Below are 18282 nucleotides of genomic sequence, written 5' to 3' on the forward strand. Positions count from 1 at the left end.
GTTAGAAAGAATTCAGTACTAACAAAGATAAAATAAGCATTTAAAAACACTTAGTTATAGCTCATGGAGTAAGATAAAAATTACCAAACATGGAAAATCTGTATAGAACACCATCCATAACATAATGTGCTACTCCTGATAGTACAGACTATAAAATCACCAGGAGGTTCAGGAGGGAAGGAGCTCACAGGACCCGGGGGACAGTGAAAGCTTCCTGGAAGCTGGAGCTGACAAAAAGGACTTAAATGAGCATTACAGAGAGGGGACAGTATCCTTAGGTTGTCCCACAAGAGGACAAAAACAAACTCTTCTGCCTTTCAAGTTACAACTGCTTGAATATCACCTAATTGCTTAGTAAGGTACCATTACCTAGTTAATTCTGCTTAACTTAAATCACAGGTTAACTTGTCACTTATGTTAAAGGTCCTAAATGGTCCACTCTTTCTCTGAGACCACTCCCCGTGGAAAAAGTGCACCTTTCTGAGGACAGGAAGGAGCCCACATACGAGCCAGTATCTTATATATATTGTATTATATAGAATGACACTGGTTTATAGCTTAATATTTCAAATACTTACTCATAAAGCTTGGCAATGAATACCAAAAATGACTCCATCAATGAGTCCTTTAGAAATGCCTTTCAGCCATAATAAACACAGCTGTGTCCGGTGTAGAACTTCCTCACACACATCAGGGATAGCAGCTGTAAGAACCTGGTTTGTTTAGGAGCCTGGCCAAGCCACTGGTCAGTTATACATAAAAGCTCCCAGCCGTTCCAAGCTAACACAGGCGGAAAGAAAGGAACAGCAGCTAAGCTGAGTCTGCTGCTACAAAAACCACAGACAGGCTGAAATATCTAAACTATAGTGAAATGTTTTAATAAGAGCCCCAATACTGGACTCAAGCCCAAGAACTTAACAATTATTATAATACCCTGTTTGTGCTAGGCCTATTTAGTTTATTTAAATATAATATACTTTCATATACAATTCAGGCCCCAGAGCTCCCCAACATAATCACTTACTAGAAAATATATAAAGGCAACTTAACATACAACTTTTCCTTCCCCATCTTTGTTTTCAGCTAAATAAAATCTAAGTACTGCCTTGCAATATGAACCAAGTTTTTTCCTTTCACAAGGGAAGAGCAACCTCTAGTGGTTGTATTTTAATTATATTTTATTGCAAACAATACTATGACATTTTGAAAACTATGGTTTCATATATCTATGTGCCTCAAAATATGCACAGAACATACACATTACATATAAAGAAACCCCACAAACTTGTTTTGCTTTGATTTTACAAATAAATAATCAAATAACTAATCTTTCTACATTCTAAATTTTTTAAGTGAAACTATTATTTAAAAACCTTCCTGCAATTTTTAGTAAGAACTTCCATATTCCTCCACACTCCAATAATGTATAGTATTTAGAGATAATTCAGAAACCTGAGGAGTCAAAATATTTCAATGCAATTAACCTTCCTTCTTGGAAAGGGAAATTTTGAAACATGGGGTTATGTGTGTGTTTGTAAAATTTCTCCTCATTCCAAGTGTTAAGATAAATGATATAGCTTTTTAATTTGCATTAGGAAAATAATAAACCCCAATCTCAAATATATTAAACTCGATTCAAATATATTCACTGATTTCTATGCAAGTACTGAAGGGCAGGTATTTAGAAATTAGATATCTGCCCTTTTTTATAATACTCTGACATTTTCAGAGTAAAAGTTGAGATGTTTTCTTAAAGTACTCGTGAACCAGTGGTTTTTTTTCCCCCCCAACAGTTTAACAATTTGTTAAAATCAATCGTTTCATTTACTTGGGTATAAAGGTGGATACAAAATAATTTTTAAATGATTTTACTTAAAATATATCAGCATCTAAGGAATATGATTTTCTCCTATTCCCTTTGGGGTGAAACGAGAGGCAGAGAGAGAAGGAAAGCGGGGAGAGCGCTCCAGCCCACCCAAAGGCCCAGTACCTCCGCAGCGCCAGGTCAGCCTGGGCCTCGTCGCTGATGAGCTCCGCTTCGCTCTGCGCGATCCTCAGGGCCAGCTCCCGGTCCCGGCGCTCCTGCTCCAGGACCGCCTGCTGCTGGGATTCCTCCTCGCGCTGTCGGGCCAGCTGCTCCTCTACTTCCGCCTGCCAAGGACAGAAAGCCATTCCACCAAAGCGCCTCCACTTGCTTACTTGATCACTCCCGTTACTACTTAAACTGTTCCATATAAGTTTTTTACTAAGGAATATGTACTGTTTAACGAGAAATCTCTTCTACATCATGACTTATACTTAGTCTTTCCAAATCCCACAAAAGGTAGACAGACCACAGCTCCACCATTGTATTATTGTGAGCCTCCCAAATATCGCATGAGTATTCTAGGTATCACCTAAACACGAACACCAAACAAGCAGACTTCTGGAATTTAAAGTGTTCACGGTGCTCAGGAAAAATTATGAAAGCCAAGAAAAACAGAAACACAAATACATGATCAATTATTCTCAGGCATGGACTTTTTAAAAAATGGGGGTGAGGAGGGAATCTTAATCCTAACCTATTAATACTGATATCTACAAAGTTATAAGGTAACATTTTATAATTTGTTTAATTGGAGCAGTGTATTATAAAATTAGGTTTTAGGTAAATGTTCATCTGACTTTCCCCTAGATATAATAACAATACCAACCAACTAGTATTTATTGAACTGAGCACTGTTCGAAATGCTTTTTAACATGTGTTAGCTAGTTTGAGGCTCACAACTATTATTTACCACCACTACACAGAGAGAAAATTGTGGCCCACGGTCACTCACTGTGACTTGTGCAATGTCATAATTTCTGTCAGTGACAGAGCCTGGATTTGAACTCACTTCCCTAGATCCAAAGAGCCTTCCCATAACCACTTCAGAAGCTGCTTTTCATCTCTGGAATAAACCACTAACAGCTTACCTAACAGATCTTGTTTTCACTTCTTTTGTTATTATAAGTTTGAAGATTCTATTTTGATAGAAATTCAGTCTGACTGTCTAATCATTACATACCTGAATAAGTTTTTCATCATCTTCCCTTTTCTTTCTCTCTTCTTCTTCTTGTTTTCTCTTTGCTTCCATCTCCAGTTTCCTAACAAAAAATAGCAAACTCTTAAAAAAATCTAACAGAAAATAAGGAATCCTTCAGAAGGCAATTTAACTATTCATAAACAAAGGTTACAGAATGGGGACTCAAATTAACCTCCTGGCCCTCTACCTTATCAACTTATTTTGAAAAAAAAAAACAAACCAAAAACCTAAAATCTTCCTCTACTGACAGTAATTATTCCAAAACAAAACAAACATGTTGCATAACCTTTAACATCTCTAGATAACTTGATTACAAAGCCTTGTTGTAAGGATGTGATTACATGTGCTTCCCTCTACTCCTCCAATTAAACAACTTTTATATTCCTTCTATCTACCCTATTATGACAATCTTCCAAAATGTTATCAGTTATAAAATTGCAGAAAGGTAAAAGTACCTCTTTTCTAGCTTATAAAATGATATGATATACAAGCCATCACTTTAAAAACAAGTTAAGAAGTCTCCAGGTGTATGAATCTAACCAAAAGTCAGAATACAGTTAAAATTATTTTATGTTATTAAGTTAGCTCTTCCCCATTTTCAAACTTATTCTAAAATTACAGTCATAAGCTGCATAATAACATTTTGGTCAACAACAGACCGCATACATGGTGGTATTATACCATATACCTTAGGTGTGTAATAGGGTAAACCATCTTGGTTTGTATAACTATGATGTACGCTCAAAGATGAAATCGCCTAACAACACATTTCTCAGAGCATATCCCCATCGTTAAATAGTGCATGACTGTAGTATTGTACAATAAGAATGACTTTCAAAAATAAGAATATTTGTTAACCAACAACACCAAGAATTCACTATTCTGTTAGCTTCTGTTTCAAAACAACAATATAAATGCCTTACATCCGTCTTTCCTCCTCTTCCTTTCTTCGACGTTGTTCATCTTCTTCACGTCTTTTTCTTTCTTTTTCCATTTCTTCTTGAATACGCCTCAGTCTTTCGGCTTCCTCTTCCTGCTGTTTTTTTTTCTGTAATGCACTGAGGAGCTCCTCTGAGCTTTTAACTAGTGCATCATATTCTTTCTGTATTTGTTCCCTTGTCATCATAGTAGACTTAAAAAAAAAAAAGTTATCTCTTCTGTTGCACAATGTGAATACACTGAACACTCCTAAATTGTACATTTTAAAATGGTTAAGATGGTAAATTAAATGTTATATGCCTTTACCATAGTAAAAAAAAAATATATATATATAATATATATATTATATATTATATATATATGCACATATATAGCAAAGACTGGAAAAGTTAGTAAGCAATAAACCCCGTTATCTTTATTATACTGTTTATACATTTAAAATATTCAAAAAATTTTAAAGTTATCTCTACATACAACTATTTACATCTATTTCCTATTAATCAAGTAATCAGATATTTAAGGGGGTACTGTGGACAAAATAACATACTGTAGTTAAAAATTATTTTTTAAGGAATGATTAGTTTATTTTGTCAGTTTACTACTCTTTAATAATGATGTTCAAATAGTACCCTAAGGAATATTTAAGATATTATTAAATATATCCAAAATTGCTGGATGATTTTCCAACGTGAGTCTTCAACAAATGTGGCTGGATTGATTTTAATTAATTAATACCACATAAACAGGGATGGTGGCTCTTGACAGATTTACAAAATCAGCTAAGTTTATCCAAAGTATTTTCATTCCTCTCTCTTTTTTTTTTTTTTTTTAGCTGAGCCATCCTGCTACCTGTTGGGAGCTCAGCGGCTGCTCAGCTCGGGCTGGACTCGAACCGCTGTTGCTCAGAGNCCGCTGTTGCTCAGAGCTCAAACTCTTGAGCGAGCTCTTAACCAACTGAGCCACTCGGCCGGCCCTTTCATTCCTCTCTTGATCTTCTTTCTCCATTCTACCTCTAAGACTGACCACTGTCTACATAAAATATCTGCAAGAAATATAAAAGGCTTGTGTTAAGGTATTATATCCCACATAACTGCACTCACTTATGAAACTAAATGAGAAAACCATTAAGACCCTAAAATATAACAGAAAAAGATATGAAGAGACAGATGGAATATAATTAACAAACAAGCATATAGAAAAAGTCTTCAATCCCACAGGTAATCAAATAAATAAAAATTAATACAAAAAAAAGAGGCTCACTTTTTTTCCTACAAAATTTTGGGGAAAATTAATTGCTATTTTCATAACAGTTAAGTATTTATGATACAGCCTATATGAAGATAATGTAATTACAGGGATTAGGCCTATGACATAATGATAGGGATACAAGATTAAATGTACTTTATGATAACAGCTATGCAAAATATGTGCATATAAAATAAGACGGGAAGGGAATATTCAACAGTACGACAGTTATGCGTTAGTATGTTCAGGGTTTTTTTGGTGATTTTTCTCCAAATTTTCAATACTATTACATTATTTTTATTAATTTAAAAATTAGTTTCTGAAAGTAGAAAAACATGAAACAAATTCATTTGTATTAATCCTCTCAGTAATGATAACATAAAAGCTTGCCAACAAAGTATTTTAGTTACTATTTTTTGGGGAAAAGTCTTTCCTAGCAACAGAGAAAACTCCGTAACAATTGTGTTTTTTATTTTTTTGCTATGAAAAAGATAGAGTAGCAAGAGTAACACAATGAGCATCACTTGCCATTACCCGGACTCAACATTTGTAACAGTTTGTATCCTTAAAAAAATGAGGATATTTTTCTATAAATTTTCAATAACAATAACAAAAGATATTAAATTATAAAAAGTCAAAGTCATTTGGTTTAAAATACATACCTTAATTTTGGCCATTAAAGCATCAATAGAAACTTCAAGGTCCTTGACCTGTTTATTCACCTCTGGTTTTCCATCTTTCAGTGCACTCACTACTTCATTAAATTTATCTAGTCGTTTTTTCAGTGTGCCCACCTTAACCAGGCCATCAATACTATAAAGATAATGCTTTGTCAGAGTTTAATTTCACCATTTAATGAGATAAGCAGATTTTTTCATTTTAATAAAATGCTAAACATATTGCTAACCAGGATATTTCACTTCTGTTTTCATATTATTCATTATTCTCTCTTTCAGGTAACTTGTTGAGGGTAAAAAAAAAAAAAACAATCAAATATGGGTGTAAATAACATTGATGCCTGTCAATAGGATTTAAGCCTTTTATATTTACACTGAAAAATTTGAGAATTCAAATTATAGAAGAACTTAAAAGAGTTATCTAATCTCTTTGAAAAGGTGTTAAAGATTAACAGTTATTCAGCCCTCCAAGTTTAGAGTAAACTAATAAAAGAGTAAAATAATAATAAAAGAAGCAAATAAGAAGACTAAATTTACAGTGACATGATATAATTCTTACAGATACTCTTCAAAATTATGGTCAAAATATTAATGAGGTGTTTTTAAAAACAATATCAATATGACATTTATCAAGAAACTCAAGTCACTTAATCAAAATAAAAGAGCTTCTTTCAACCATTTATTTCAACCTCTTATAGTGTCTATATTTTTGTAAGCTCCTTCAAATCCTTTTGTAGAATGAGGGAAGTGATGAATTAGGGAAGTAATGAATTAAATAACTAATTTCAAATAAATAATACAATAACAGACTAAGTACATCTTTTTACAAAGAGCAAGAGAGAGGGGAAATTCTTGAGTATCCAAACTGCCCTTCATTCTGACTTTATAGCCATTTAATATTTGGGTAACTTGGTAGTATTCTTTAGGCACTGTTCATCTTACCGGGGTTTGTGTCTCCTTTTGCAAAGCCACATTCGAATAGTTTTTTGCATTTTAATGCAGGCTTCGGCTCGATATTTTATTTTGTTTTTCACTACATATAAGAGGAAAATACAATGATAGAAAATTATTCAGTTAAAATCAGACATACACTAGTTTTAAAAATCACTCACTTTCACAAAGCAATTCTGAAGAAACATGAAATCTTGAACATATTATCCCAGACATCAAAATCAGGAAGTTTAACATTTCTTTAATTCCTAATACTTCATAAATAAAAAGTATATCATGTATACAGCTAGGTTCACATTTTAAGTGTATTATTTCCTTATTATGCTACACTACTGCTTCCCAAACTGCCCGAGGCAATGCTGGCCTATGAAATGTTAACAGGTGTGTCTTGCAAAAAAGTATTCCCTGTCAAATGAATTTAGGAAAAGCTGTAAGCTACTTTTGGAGATTCACAATGAACATACTGAGTGAGGCCTGTGATAATCCTACACTAAAGGAATTCATTTGTAATTTAACTTCAGTTACCCAAAATGTCCTAAACTGATCTGACTTTGACACATTTTTTTGGAGCTTCCCTAACATCCTGCAAAGATCCTGACGGTTTACTGACTTCATTGCACAACACAGTCCATGAACAAATGATATAGTACAGATGATTTTAATATCCTGTGTTTTCCATCATAACGCAATATATAAAGCTGGAAGTATTAAATGCTAATGACAAATATGTTTATGTTCTACTTGGAAAATGATGAGAAAAGAGCTTCTGTTATTTTTTTCTTTATTACAGTTTTTTTTTAAGATATATCCACAACTCTGTAACAAAAGACCTAAATAATAATTTTTGTTTGCATGGTTCCTTTTCATTATGTCAAAGGAATTTTATTTTTTCTATTAATAAGGAACAATTTCCTGAATATTTTTCATATGCCTAGCACTGTTCCAGATACTCTCGTTAAGTGTGGGGGGAGGGGTAATTATACATTGAATCAAGTTACTGACAAGAGCTCCCCACAATTAAGGGTTTTCCACAGACCCTCAGGTAATGCCAAAATATCTGCCCCTCACCCTTTTGGGTCAGAGATAAGTAGTCACTGCCACTTGGCCAGAAACAGGAAAAAGCAGCTCAGGCCAGGGTGTCAGAGAACAGGCTCTAAAAGAGCTGAGGCAAGAGAAGAGGCTGAAAGGGAAGCCTATGCCCCACTGTATGTGATCTTGAAAGACATTCTAAGGCTCCAGACCTTGCTCTACATTAAAGGAGAGCCTGACTAAAAGGCTGTTAGTTTAGAGACAGAACTCTGGGAAGGGAACTCGGGAACTCCGGAAAACCAGTTTGGGAGCTACTGAAGTTATGCAAGTGGAAGAGAGGCTCCACTAAGGCACTGGCAAAAAAGAGGAAAGAATGTGCAGTATTGGGAGGAGGAATCAGCATGTCTTGACCAACAAGATTTCAGGGAAAAGAAAGAAGAGAACATGTAATCTTGGAATTTGGGGCATGCTGTAGTGGAGTCATGCAGGTGGCCAGAGAAAAGCTCTGGCTCGTGTCTGTGAGATTGCGGGGCGTGAGGGGGCAAAGAAGAGGAGGGGAGAGAGAGCGAAAAGAATCAAGACAGTGAATTCTGTTTTGTTTAGGACGTGATGAAATTAGTTCTCCTATTATACATTTGGATTAAGAAGTATCATATACACTCAAAATAAAGTCCACAAATGCTGATTTATCACATGCTACACATGAGGTGTTATGCTGAGGAACCAGGGACATGAATGAATAAGAGACGCAGTCCCTGTTGTCCAGCACTCACCACTGAGACAATTTCATAACATTCCACAAACCAACTCATTTCCAAAATAATCTTGGGTGAAAGAAAACACCTACATTTGATGACTGAGAGTGAACACCACTGAACTTTCTTCCAGCGACTGCAGATGAGCCAGTGATTGACTCTTTTAACCAACTCTGCTAAATGGTCAGGGTCAGACTTCATAATCTGATCAAATTCTGCAAACTAGGAAATAAAATGATGTAATGTCAATATCAAAAGATAAATGTGTTTAAACACACAAAGCTACAAAATAACTAGAACTTAAATCCAAAATCTAACTTTCTGGAAATGGTCACAAGCCATTACATAGGTTTTGTCTCGGTGGGATACACACTTGGCTGTTTTGGTGCCTTCCCTTCCTCTTCCCTTTCCCCTTCCCCTTTCTCTTCCCCTTCCCCTTCCCCTTCCTCTCCCCCCTCTCTCTCCCTCCCTCCCTCCCTCCCTCCTTTCCGGTTCTTGGAGAGGTAAGGGGGGTTCCTCACGTCTAGTTAGCAGATTCAATAGTAAAAACAGAAAAAAACTTTAAATGGCAATTATAGATGGTTTGCAAAAAGGTTTTTGTTACTGAGAAAAAAAATGTAAAAAGGGCTACTGTATCTCTGAATTGACTCATCCACATTCTCAGATATCTGTATACAGTTCATGACAACTCAAGGTCAGCTATATAATATCAGTTACCACTAAAACTATTCTGTCTCCTCCAACCCCCAACTCTATTTTGGTCAGAGATAAAAAATTGCTACTAAGCGACAACACAGATAAAACAGTTATTAGATTATTAATTAATACAAGGCATCATTTCCATAATTTATCACCAAATTACATAATAATTTCTGTCCTTTACCAAATATCCTACTATAATATATTGAGACTGTCACGTACCTATCAATATAATGGCTTCTTATAATCAAACTTAACTTAAAGCTAACATAATGAGATTAAAGACCTGTGAAAATCTGCCTTGGGCTTTCAACATGTCCGTCTGAGTGATTAATTTTTCCAAAGGCAAACACGACCAAGTGTTTTCTCTATCAGGCTATTATTCTAAATATTACTACAGCCCTGAAATAAGAGAAATATTGAGTTTATGATGAATATGTATGATTATAGCTAGGCCAACTACAAATATGTATTTGTATTCTCTTAATTTCTTTTCCTCTTACAGGAAATTTTCTGCAGTAAAAATATTCACAGGGAAGTACATACATTGGTAATATATTACATAGATTTTATCTCATAGATTTTAAAAATGTGAAATCAGATTTATTATGATTAATTTAGCCTTTAGGCACTACAGATACTTATTAATGATTCTGCTAAGTCAAATAAGTATGGTTGGCTATTATATAACAATTGTGTTTAAAATTAGGAGGATGTAATTCAATTAATATTAAATAAGAAAAATGGTGAAAATATTATAAACATTGTGAATTGCATTTATGTGTTATATTTAGCTATGAAATATTCTTAAGTCAGTTTGAAACCTAATACAAGAACCTGTAAATACTAAAACTAGGTGGTAGCCAAGAAAACTATGTATTTATACACTCAGTCATTCTAGGCTTTAAGAGAAGTCAGCACGAACACCAGTCCAATTTCCTATATCTTACAAATCTACCATACTCTAATAGAACTTGTTCTCACAAGGCAGACTCAAAATTTTTAATTATTAAGACTGATTTAGTATGTTTTAGAAAAGCTTTCAACTTGTTTAAAACAGAAGTATTTTCAGGTTAATCCTTATTTAAGCAAAAAATCCAATTAAACAATACTCCGATTCCAATACTTCCAAAGCTGAAAAAAACTGTAAAACTTGTCCAGAATACTACCCATTGTAAACTTCTTACATATTCATATATGCATGCTGTTAGTGATCATATAATTCATGAATAATACAAATCATTAAATGCTTAAAAATATCCACTGACCCCAACTATTCATATTCATCATGGTAAAATAAAAACTATCACACTAAGTGAAATAAGTCAGACAGAAAAAGTCGAGACCCATATGTCACTCATATGTGGGATAATAAACTGAAAGCAACAAACAAACAAGACAAACCAAAACTCACAGGCACAGACAACAGTTTAGTGGTTATCAGAGGGTAAATGGGGAGAGGGGATGGCAGAAGAGGGTAAACAGGGTCAAATACATGGTGATGGAAAGAGAACTGACTCGGGGTGGTAAACACACAATGTAATATACAGATGATATATTATAGAACTGTACACTTGAAACATACATTATTTTACTAATCACCATCACCCCAATAAATTTAATAAAAATAAAAAATATATATAAATATACATTTACCTTGCCAGGTCTAAAAAATACTTTTGTTAACCCAAACTTGTAGTCAATTTCATTTAAGCCCAAAGCTTTAAAAAGAGCCTGAAAAATAAAAGGTAAAATGTTAAATGCCAACTAGTAATCAATAAGAAAGATAGTTTATAGCTAAGAAATTTCAGTTTAGGTGGTGTTTGTACCTTACAAAACAGTCTTGGATCTAATCTTGCAAGTTTATCTGGCATATACTTTTTGTACATGTTGTAGAGTTCATGAAATGAAGCTCGTGACGGGAACCCACCCTGCATCAAGTCCAAAACAGACACCATACCTAGATTCATAAACAAACACAGATTAGTGCCAATCACTGCAGAGAAGTCCAAAACTACCTTGCGGATGATCAATTTCAAATTAATTCTAACAAATTAATGTGAGAAAGGAGCAATTTACAGGAATTTTCAGCAATATTACATAGGAACTATCATATTTGTACTCAGTATGTCCCAACTTACCCACTATCTAAAATTATTTTAGCAAATTGCATCTAAAACCAACCTGACTAACCCTTTTCTAGAGATAAACTACTGCTTTCTAGAAAACTCAAATCTAGTTTCTACCTTTTTTTCTGCTAGAAACCTCAATGTCACAATCACAGTATATATAAGTCAAAGGTGTGCATTAGGCCATTTCCAAGGCCAGAGGTTAATTTTAAAATAAGACTCCTGACAGAGTCTCCAAGAAGTGGTCAAACACATTCCCAAGTTCTTACCAGTATTTAAACAAAGCAAATGGAAAAGAAAGAGAGCTCACAAATTCACTATAAAGATCCCCTTTCACTCATGTCTCAGAGAAACTAGTCTATCAGGGTAAAGAGTTTATAGGATAAACATCTATTTTCAGTGAAACTTTAGTAGGTGGTTAATTTGAGCCTTGAGTCAATGTGAGCTTTTCATGTCAGGAAAAGCATAAAATAGTCAGGGAAAGGCTCAACAACTACAGATAATTCCAAAAACTTTTGTTTAAAAAAAAAACCAACCCTGGATTTCAATCTCTGGGACTATTCAAATCTATGGAGAAAATAAGATTATTCAACAGAAAGTGTTAGAATAAATGGCTTGCCATTTAGAAAACAAAAATAACACTGGATCCTCACCTTACACTCCTTATACCAAAATAAGTTTTTGCTAGTCAAAAATTTCGATTAACAAAATGAACCTATAAAATATAAAAAAGAGTAATCTCATAGGAAATATAGCCTTTTTAGGCAGTCAGATTGAATTTTAACCTATCTTACTGGCAGAGGTGTAAAATACCAATAGTACTCAGAGTTGATGACAGTGCAGGAAAACGCACACATATTCTTACTGGGAGAGCAAACCAGTGCAACAATTTTGGATGGTAATTTGGAAATACGCCTATTGATGACTTTGACTCAGTAGTTTCTACTTCTATGAATCTATCCTACAACTTGTCATATATGTGGGTAAAAATACACACAGAGAATGTCCATATGTCCTCTGGAGTCATTGTTTGTAACAGGAAAAAGAACAGAAATAACTTATGTACCAATTAATTATGTTACAACCATATGACCAAATATGATGTATTAATTCAAAAGAATAGGGCAGAGCTTCAACCAATATAAAAAAACGTATTCAAGACATGGAGTTAAGTGGTCACCCCTGAGAAGTGAGATGTCTTTTTATGTATATTTCTCTGTAATTTTTCTTTTTTTTTTGCTATAGTGAACATATATAACTATTATAATTTTAATACTAATTAATGAAACACATAAAAGCATTTGTTCCTATTGAAAGAGACCTAGAACTAGATTTAGTTTTAGGCTCTGCTGGAAGAAATAAAAGTAAGGTTTGGTTGGTATTGTCAAACTTTTTGCCCCTTTATGTCAAATAAACAAGTACTCTTGGAAACGTACACGTCTGCCACCTACCTGTGAATCTCAGGCTCACCCTGGAGCTGCAGGCAACACATAAACTGGCTCAAAGAAATCCATCAGGAATTTCAACAAGCTTAACAAATAACCAAGCCTATGGTTGTTTCCTCAGCACTTGAAGTTAATTTACTGAAAAGATCTTTTGACATTTAAAAAAATAAAAATCAAGCCAAGTACTCTTCCTTCTAGAAACTCCCATGACCTGGATCTTCCACTGGGAATTTGGTGAGGGGCACTGGGGCAGTCCTGGATGGCTGGACTCAGAACCCCTCTTTGCTTCCAGGGACAGGCAGCACAGCCGCAAAGTTACAGAGGAAGACCTACCTGCCTTCTCTCACCTTCCCCCACTTTGCCCTGGTGTCAGCTGATCAGAAGACGGTAATTAAAGTAAAACAATGTCCTCAATTAATTAATTCTTAAATTCAGAAATAGAAAAGTAATGTAAAATTCAAATCTTAAATGGCTTTACTTTAGAAAGCTTCATAAATATTTCTCTTTCTACCAGTTATTGGTATTTTTGGCTTTTTCTCATTACCTAGCCACATGACTAGAACCAATTCTATGCCATTTTACTATTAGTAGTATTTAAAAAAAAATCAAACTATTATGAATCAGTGTCACCTATTAAACTGCCAACATATCTCAGTATATTGAAAATACACTGCTTACTGAAAGAGGAAACCAGCGGAGCATCAGTAAGCCCATGCTCTGCTAATCTAATAGTATATATAACGAAATCTCAACATGCTTGACTTGCCAGGACACTAGATGCTCATTTATAAAATAAATTATTTATTATAGTAGGCTAAGCAAATCCCAGAGAAATTTACATGAGAAAAAAAGGCAAAATCAAAATAAAGTAAAAACAGTCTGAAGAAATATTACAAAAATACACCTATACTGTATGTAGGAATACTGAAGACATGAATTATTTAACTTTCCAGTATTTGTTAAATTAGTCACAAATAAATCTTCATATTTGCTAGACTATGCACTTCATTAAACAAATATTTACTGAGTCTAGTTTATGCCTTGCACTGCTAGGGGGCAAGGATATATGTGCACTTCAAATCAGACACAGGTTCTGCCCTTAATGGGCTTATAGATTGGAGGGAGGAAAAATGAAATAGTTACATAAATATACATAAAATTTAGGACTGTGAAATGAAGGGGCTCAGCACCTGTAACTTGGGCCCCCTTCCTAAGGAGGGATATCCAGATAGGTTTTCATAAGGACATGACAAACTGAATGAGAAAGGTGAAGACAAAGGAATCGGAGGAGGCGACATGAGCACAGGCCCTGTGACAGGAGGAAATACAGGTATTTAAGGAACTAACACAAAAGCTCGTGTGGCTGTAGTACAGAGAGAAGGCAGCAGAAAGAGATGAAGTGAGGGACCCAAGGGTCAAACCATATGGGACCTCATAAGCTACTAGAATTTTGCTCTTTACCCTAATAATAATCGGAAGTCATTATAGTATTGTAAACAGTAGAAAGACACGGTCAGACTTAAGTTGTAATTCTGGAAGTATGTGAAGAACAGACTGAGCAGATACAAGGAGAATACGCAGGAAGCAACAGCAAAATGCCAGGTGAAAGATGGTGAAAGCTTAGATTAGGAAGTACTAAGACTCACTAAAAGGGAATAGATCTAAGTGAGTTGATCTTAAATATTCTCAGTACAAAGAACAAATGGTAATTATGTGACCTGATAGGACTATTAGCTAATGATATGGAAGTAATCATTTTCCAATACATAAGTGTATAAAATCAACACATTGTATACCTTGAACTTATACAGTTTTATATGTCAATTATATTTCAATAAATTGGAGGCGGGGAAGGGAGAGACACTGTTTAGGAGGTCATATCAAAAGGACTTGGGGAGGGCTGGCCAAGTGGCTCAGTTGGTAAAGAGGTCACTCAAGAGTGTGAGCTCTGAACAACAGGGTCGCCGGTTCGACTCCCGGCCCGAGCTGAGCTGCCGCTGAGCTGCCAACAGGTGGCAGGATGGCTCAGCTAAAAAAACAAAAACAAAAAAACAACAAAAAAAGAACTTGGGGAGACTTAGACAATATATTGCTGTCTAATTTGGCAGCAACTAGCCACATGCTCTGTAGCTACACTAGTCACAAGTGACTATATAAATTTTTAAAAATAAAAATTAAATAAAACTCAATACCAACGTCATACTAGCCACATTTCAAGTGCTCCATAGCCACAAGTAACTAGTAGCTACCATATTGGACAACACAGATACAGAATATTTCCATCACCATGGAAAGTTATATTGGACAGCAGTGATAAAAAGTGAGAAGGAAAACTGGCCTAACCCAAAGTCTGAAAACCTCTAATAAATAATATCCAGGTAGAAGCGATGACCTTGCAGAGGAGTCATAAAAGGTGAGAATTCAAACCAAAAGCAAGGACATATGCTGTTTCAGAAGCTGAGGAAAGGATGTGTGAGAGGGTTGGTCAGAGTCAAATGCTTCTGCCAAGTCCACTAAGACAAGAACTGCAAAAAGAACATTTGACTTAGGACCCAGGCAATCACTAGTAACCCTACCAAGAAGTATTTTGTCAAGGTAGAAGCTGAATTCCCCAGGGTTAAAGTGTGAGTGGAAGGCTTGAAACTGAGACAGCAAGAATAGAGTATTCGTGGATAGAAAAGGAAAAACTACAGAACAAAATATGATTCAAACTAGTGTTTTGGGTTTCTTTGCATAAATACCCAGAAGTGGGATTACTGGGTCCTTCGTTGTTTCTTGTTATAGCCTTTGTTTTAAAGTCCATTTTGTCTGGTGTAAGTATTGCTACCCCAGCATTTTTGTTTGTTTGTTTCAATTTTCATGAAATATCTTTTTCCATCCCTTTATTTTCAGTCTGTGCATGTCCTTCAACCTGAAGTGAGTCTCTTGTAGGCAGCATATGCAAGGGTCTTGTTTTCTTATCCATTCAGCCACCCTATGCCTTTTTTTTTTTNACATATGTTTTTATTTTCCTTGGGTGTATAGTAAGGAGTAGAATTGCTGGGTCATATGGCAACTCTACACTTAACATTTTGAGAAGCTTCCAAACTGTTTGCCAAAGTGTGCTATTTTACAACCCCAGTAGCAATGCATGAGGGTTCTAATTTTTCCACATCCTCATCAATACTTGTTATATATTGTCTTTTTTATTTCAGCCAGCCTTCTGAGTATGAAGTTGTATCCTGTTGTGGTTTGATTTGCACTTGTCTAATGACTAATGAAAACATCTTTTCATGTGCTTGATATGCATTTGTATATACACTCTCAAAAAATGTTTATTCAAATTCTTTGCTTATTTTAAAATTATGTTATTTTTATTTTTATTGTTGGGTTGTATATGTTTATGTGTTATTCAAGTGCCTTAACACATGTATGATTTGCAGATATTTCTTCCCATACTGTGGATTACTTTTTTACTTTTTTTTTTTTTAAGATTTTTATTGGGGAATTGGGGGATGGGAACAGCTCTGGGGAATTGGGGGAAGGGGAACAGACAAGTTGCCGGCTTCTGGATGGCCGCTCACGCTGGCTGCTGGCTACACACGGTAGCCCATGGCAACCCACTTCCACAGGGGCTGCAGCCTACGCCGTCCTGGGCGACTCACGACAGCTCAGCTCCAGGTTGAGCTGTTGTTCAGCATCTCAGCTGTAGAGGGCAGCATCACTGGCCCTCTGGTGTCTCAAGCCAGCTCTTAACCAATGCGCCACTCGGCCGGCCCCACCCTATGCCTTTTGATTGGAGTATTTAATCCACCTACATTTAAAGTAACTGTTGATAGACATGTAATTATTGCTATTTTATTATTCATATTTTTTATCTTTTATTTCTTCTTAAATAAGTCCCAAAACACTACTTTGAAGGGACATGTGCACTGATATTCACTGCAGCATTATTTACAGGAGCCAAGATGTAGAGGCAGCCTGGGTGTCTGTCAATGGAAGAATGGATAAAGAGTAGATGGTTCATATATACAATGGAATATTGCTCAGCCATGGAGAGGAATGGGTTCTGCCATCTATGGCAGCATGGATGGACCTGAGGGTATTGTGCTGAGTGCAGTAAGTCAGACCGAGACAAATACCATTGATTTCACTTGTATTTAGAATCATGTAAGATTCTACATATAAAGAACAAAATAAACAAAAAAGAAATAAACTCATAGATACAGAGAACATTTAGAGGGTTGGCAGATGGGAGGGTGATTTGGGGGATGGGTGAAAAAGGGGAAGGGATGAAGAAGTACAAATAGGTAGTTACAAACAGTCATGAGGATGTAAAGTTCAGCATAAGGAATAGAGTCAATAATACTGTAATAACCATATGGTATCAGATGGGCACTAGACTTATCAGGGTGATCATCTCCTAAAGTATACAAATGTCTAATCACTATGCTGTACACTTAAAACTAATATAATATCGTATGTCAGCTGTAATTTAAAAATTTAAAAAAATTGTTAAATAAATGAAAGAAAATGTCCTAAATTTAGATTATGGCAATGGCTGCATAGTAAATATAATAAAAGCCAGTGAATTGTACACTTTCAACAGTTGAACTTTGTGGTATGTAAATTGTATCTCAATAAAGCTGTTTTTAAGAAAGGGGAAAAAAAGTGAGGCAAGAGATAGGGAAGTAGCTGGAAGGGAATGTGGGTCAGAGGGAATTAGGACAAGGTTTTATCATGTTTAAATGGTACTCGGGAGATCCACCTCAAAGGAATGGTTCAACGTACATAGTCAATATTGAAGGAGGAAGCAAGAAGGGATGGATTCCAAAGAACTACAGGCTTAACTAGGAAAAGAGGCACTTCCTACTTTCTTAACAGAAGAGGAGGCTATGCAGGTAGGTAGAAGTGTTTGGTAGCACACAGGTGAGGCATTCAGTTTTTTTGTTAAGAGGTGAGGCTGTCTATTGGCAGAGGCTTAGAGATTTGAGGAGAGCAGGATGGGTGTGACAGATCTCCATGGAGAAACACAATATGCTGACCAGGGAAACTTGGCAGGGTGAGTCTGAGAGCCCTTCAAAGGCTAGTGATCATGAATTCATAATGTGCCAATCTGTCTTGCCTACCGTATCGGTGCAGATGAGGAGAAAGGATACAATTAAATTCATCAACAGCTAATGTTTTGTGAGAGGGGTCAACAGTCAATCCAGATTGGGGGAGGGGCCTGAAGTTTTTACAACCATGAGGGAAGTCTGTTTAAGAAACAGGTACAGGGCCAGCCGAGTGGCACATTGGTTAAGAGCTGGCTTGGGACGCCAGAGGGCCCCGGTTCAGATCCCACATATGAGGGCCAGTGACACTGCCCT

General features: G+C 35.6%; 1 protein-coding gene across 1 annotated transcript in view; it reads right to left on the reverse strand.

The window, feature by feature from the left end:
* The window catches only part of MYO6 (myosin VI), a gene marked incomplete in the record, with an annotated part of 108599 nt that overhangs the window by 15454 nt on the left and 74863 nt on the right, over positions 1-18282 (reverse strand). Inside the window, 8 exon segments of the mRNA XM_019651544.1 lie at positions 1991-2151; positions 3048-3126; positions 3989-4197; positions 5912-6062; positions 6869-6959; positions 8754-8883; positions 11017-11094; positions 11190-11320. Coding sequence (XP_019507089.1) covers positions 1991-2151; positions 3048-3126; positions 3989-4197; positions 5912-6062; positions 6869-6959; positions 8754-8883; positions 11017-11094; positions 11190-11320 — 1030 coding nt within the window.

Source organism: Hipposideros armiger, unplaced genomic scaffold (assembly GCF_001890085.2).
Source record: "Hipposideros armiger isolate ML-2016 unplaced genomic scaffold, ASM189008v1 scaffold_162, whole genome shotgun sequence".
In the NCBI taxonomy this organism is placed as follows: domain Eukaryota; kingdom Metazoa; phylum Chordata; class Mammalia; order Chiroptera; family Hipposideridae; genus Hipposideros; species Hipposideros armiger.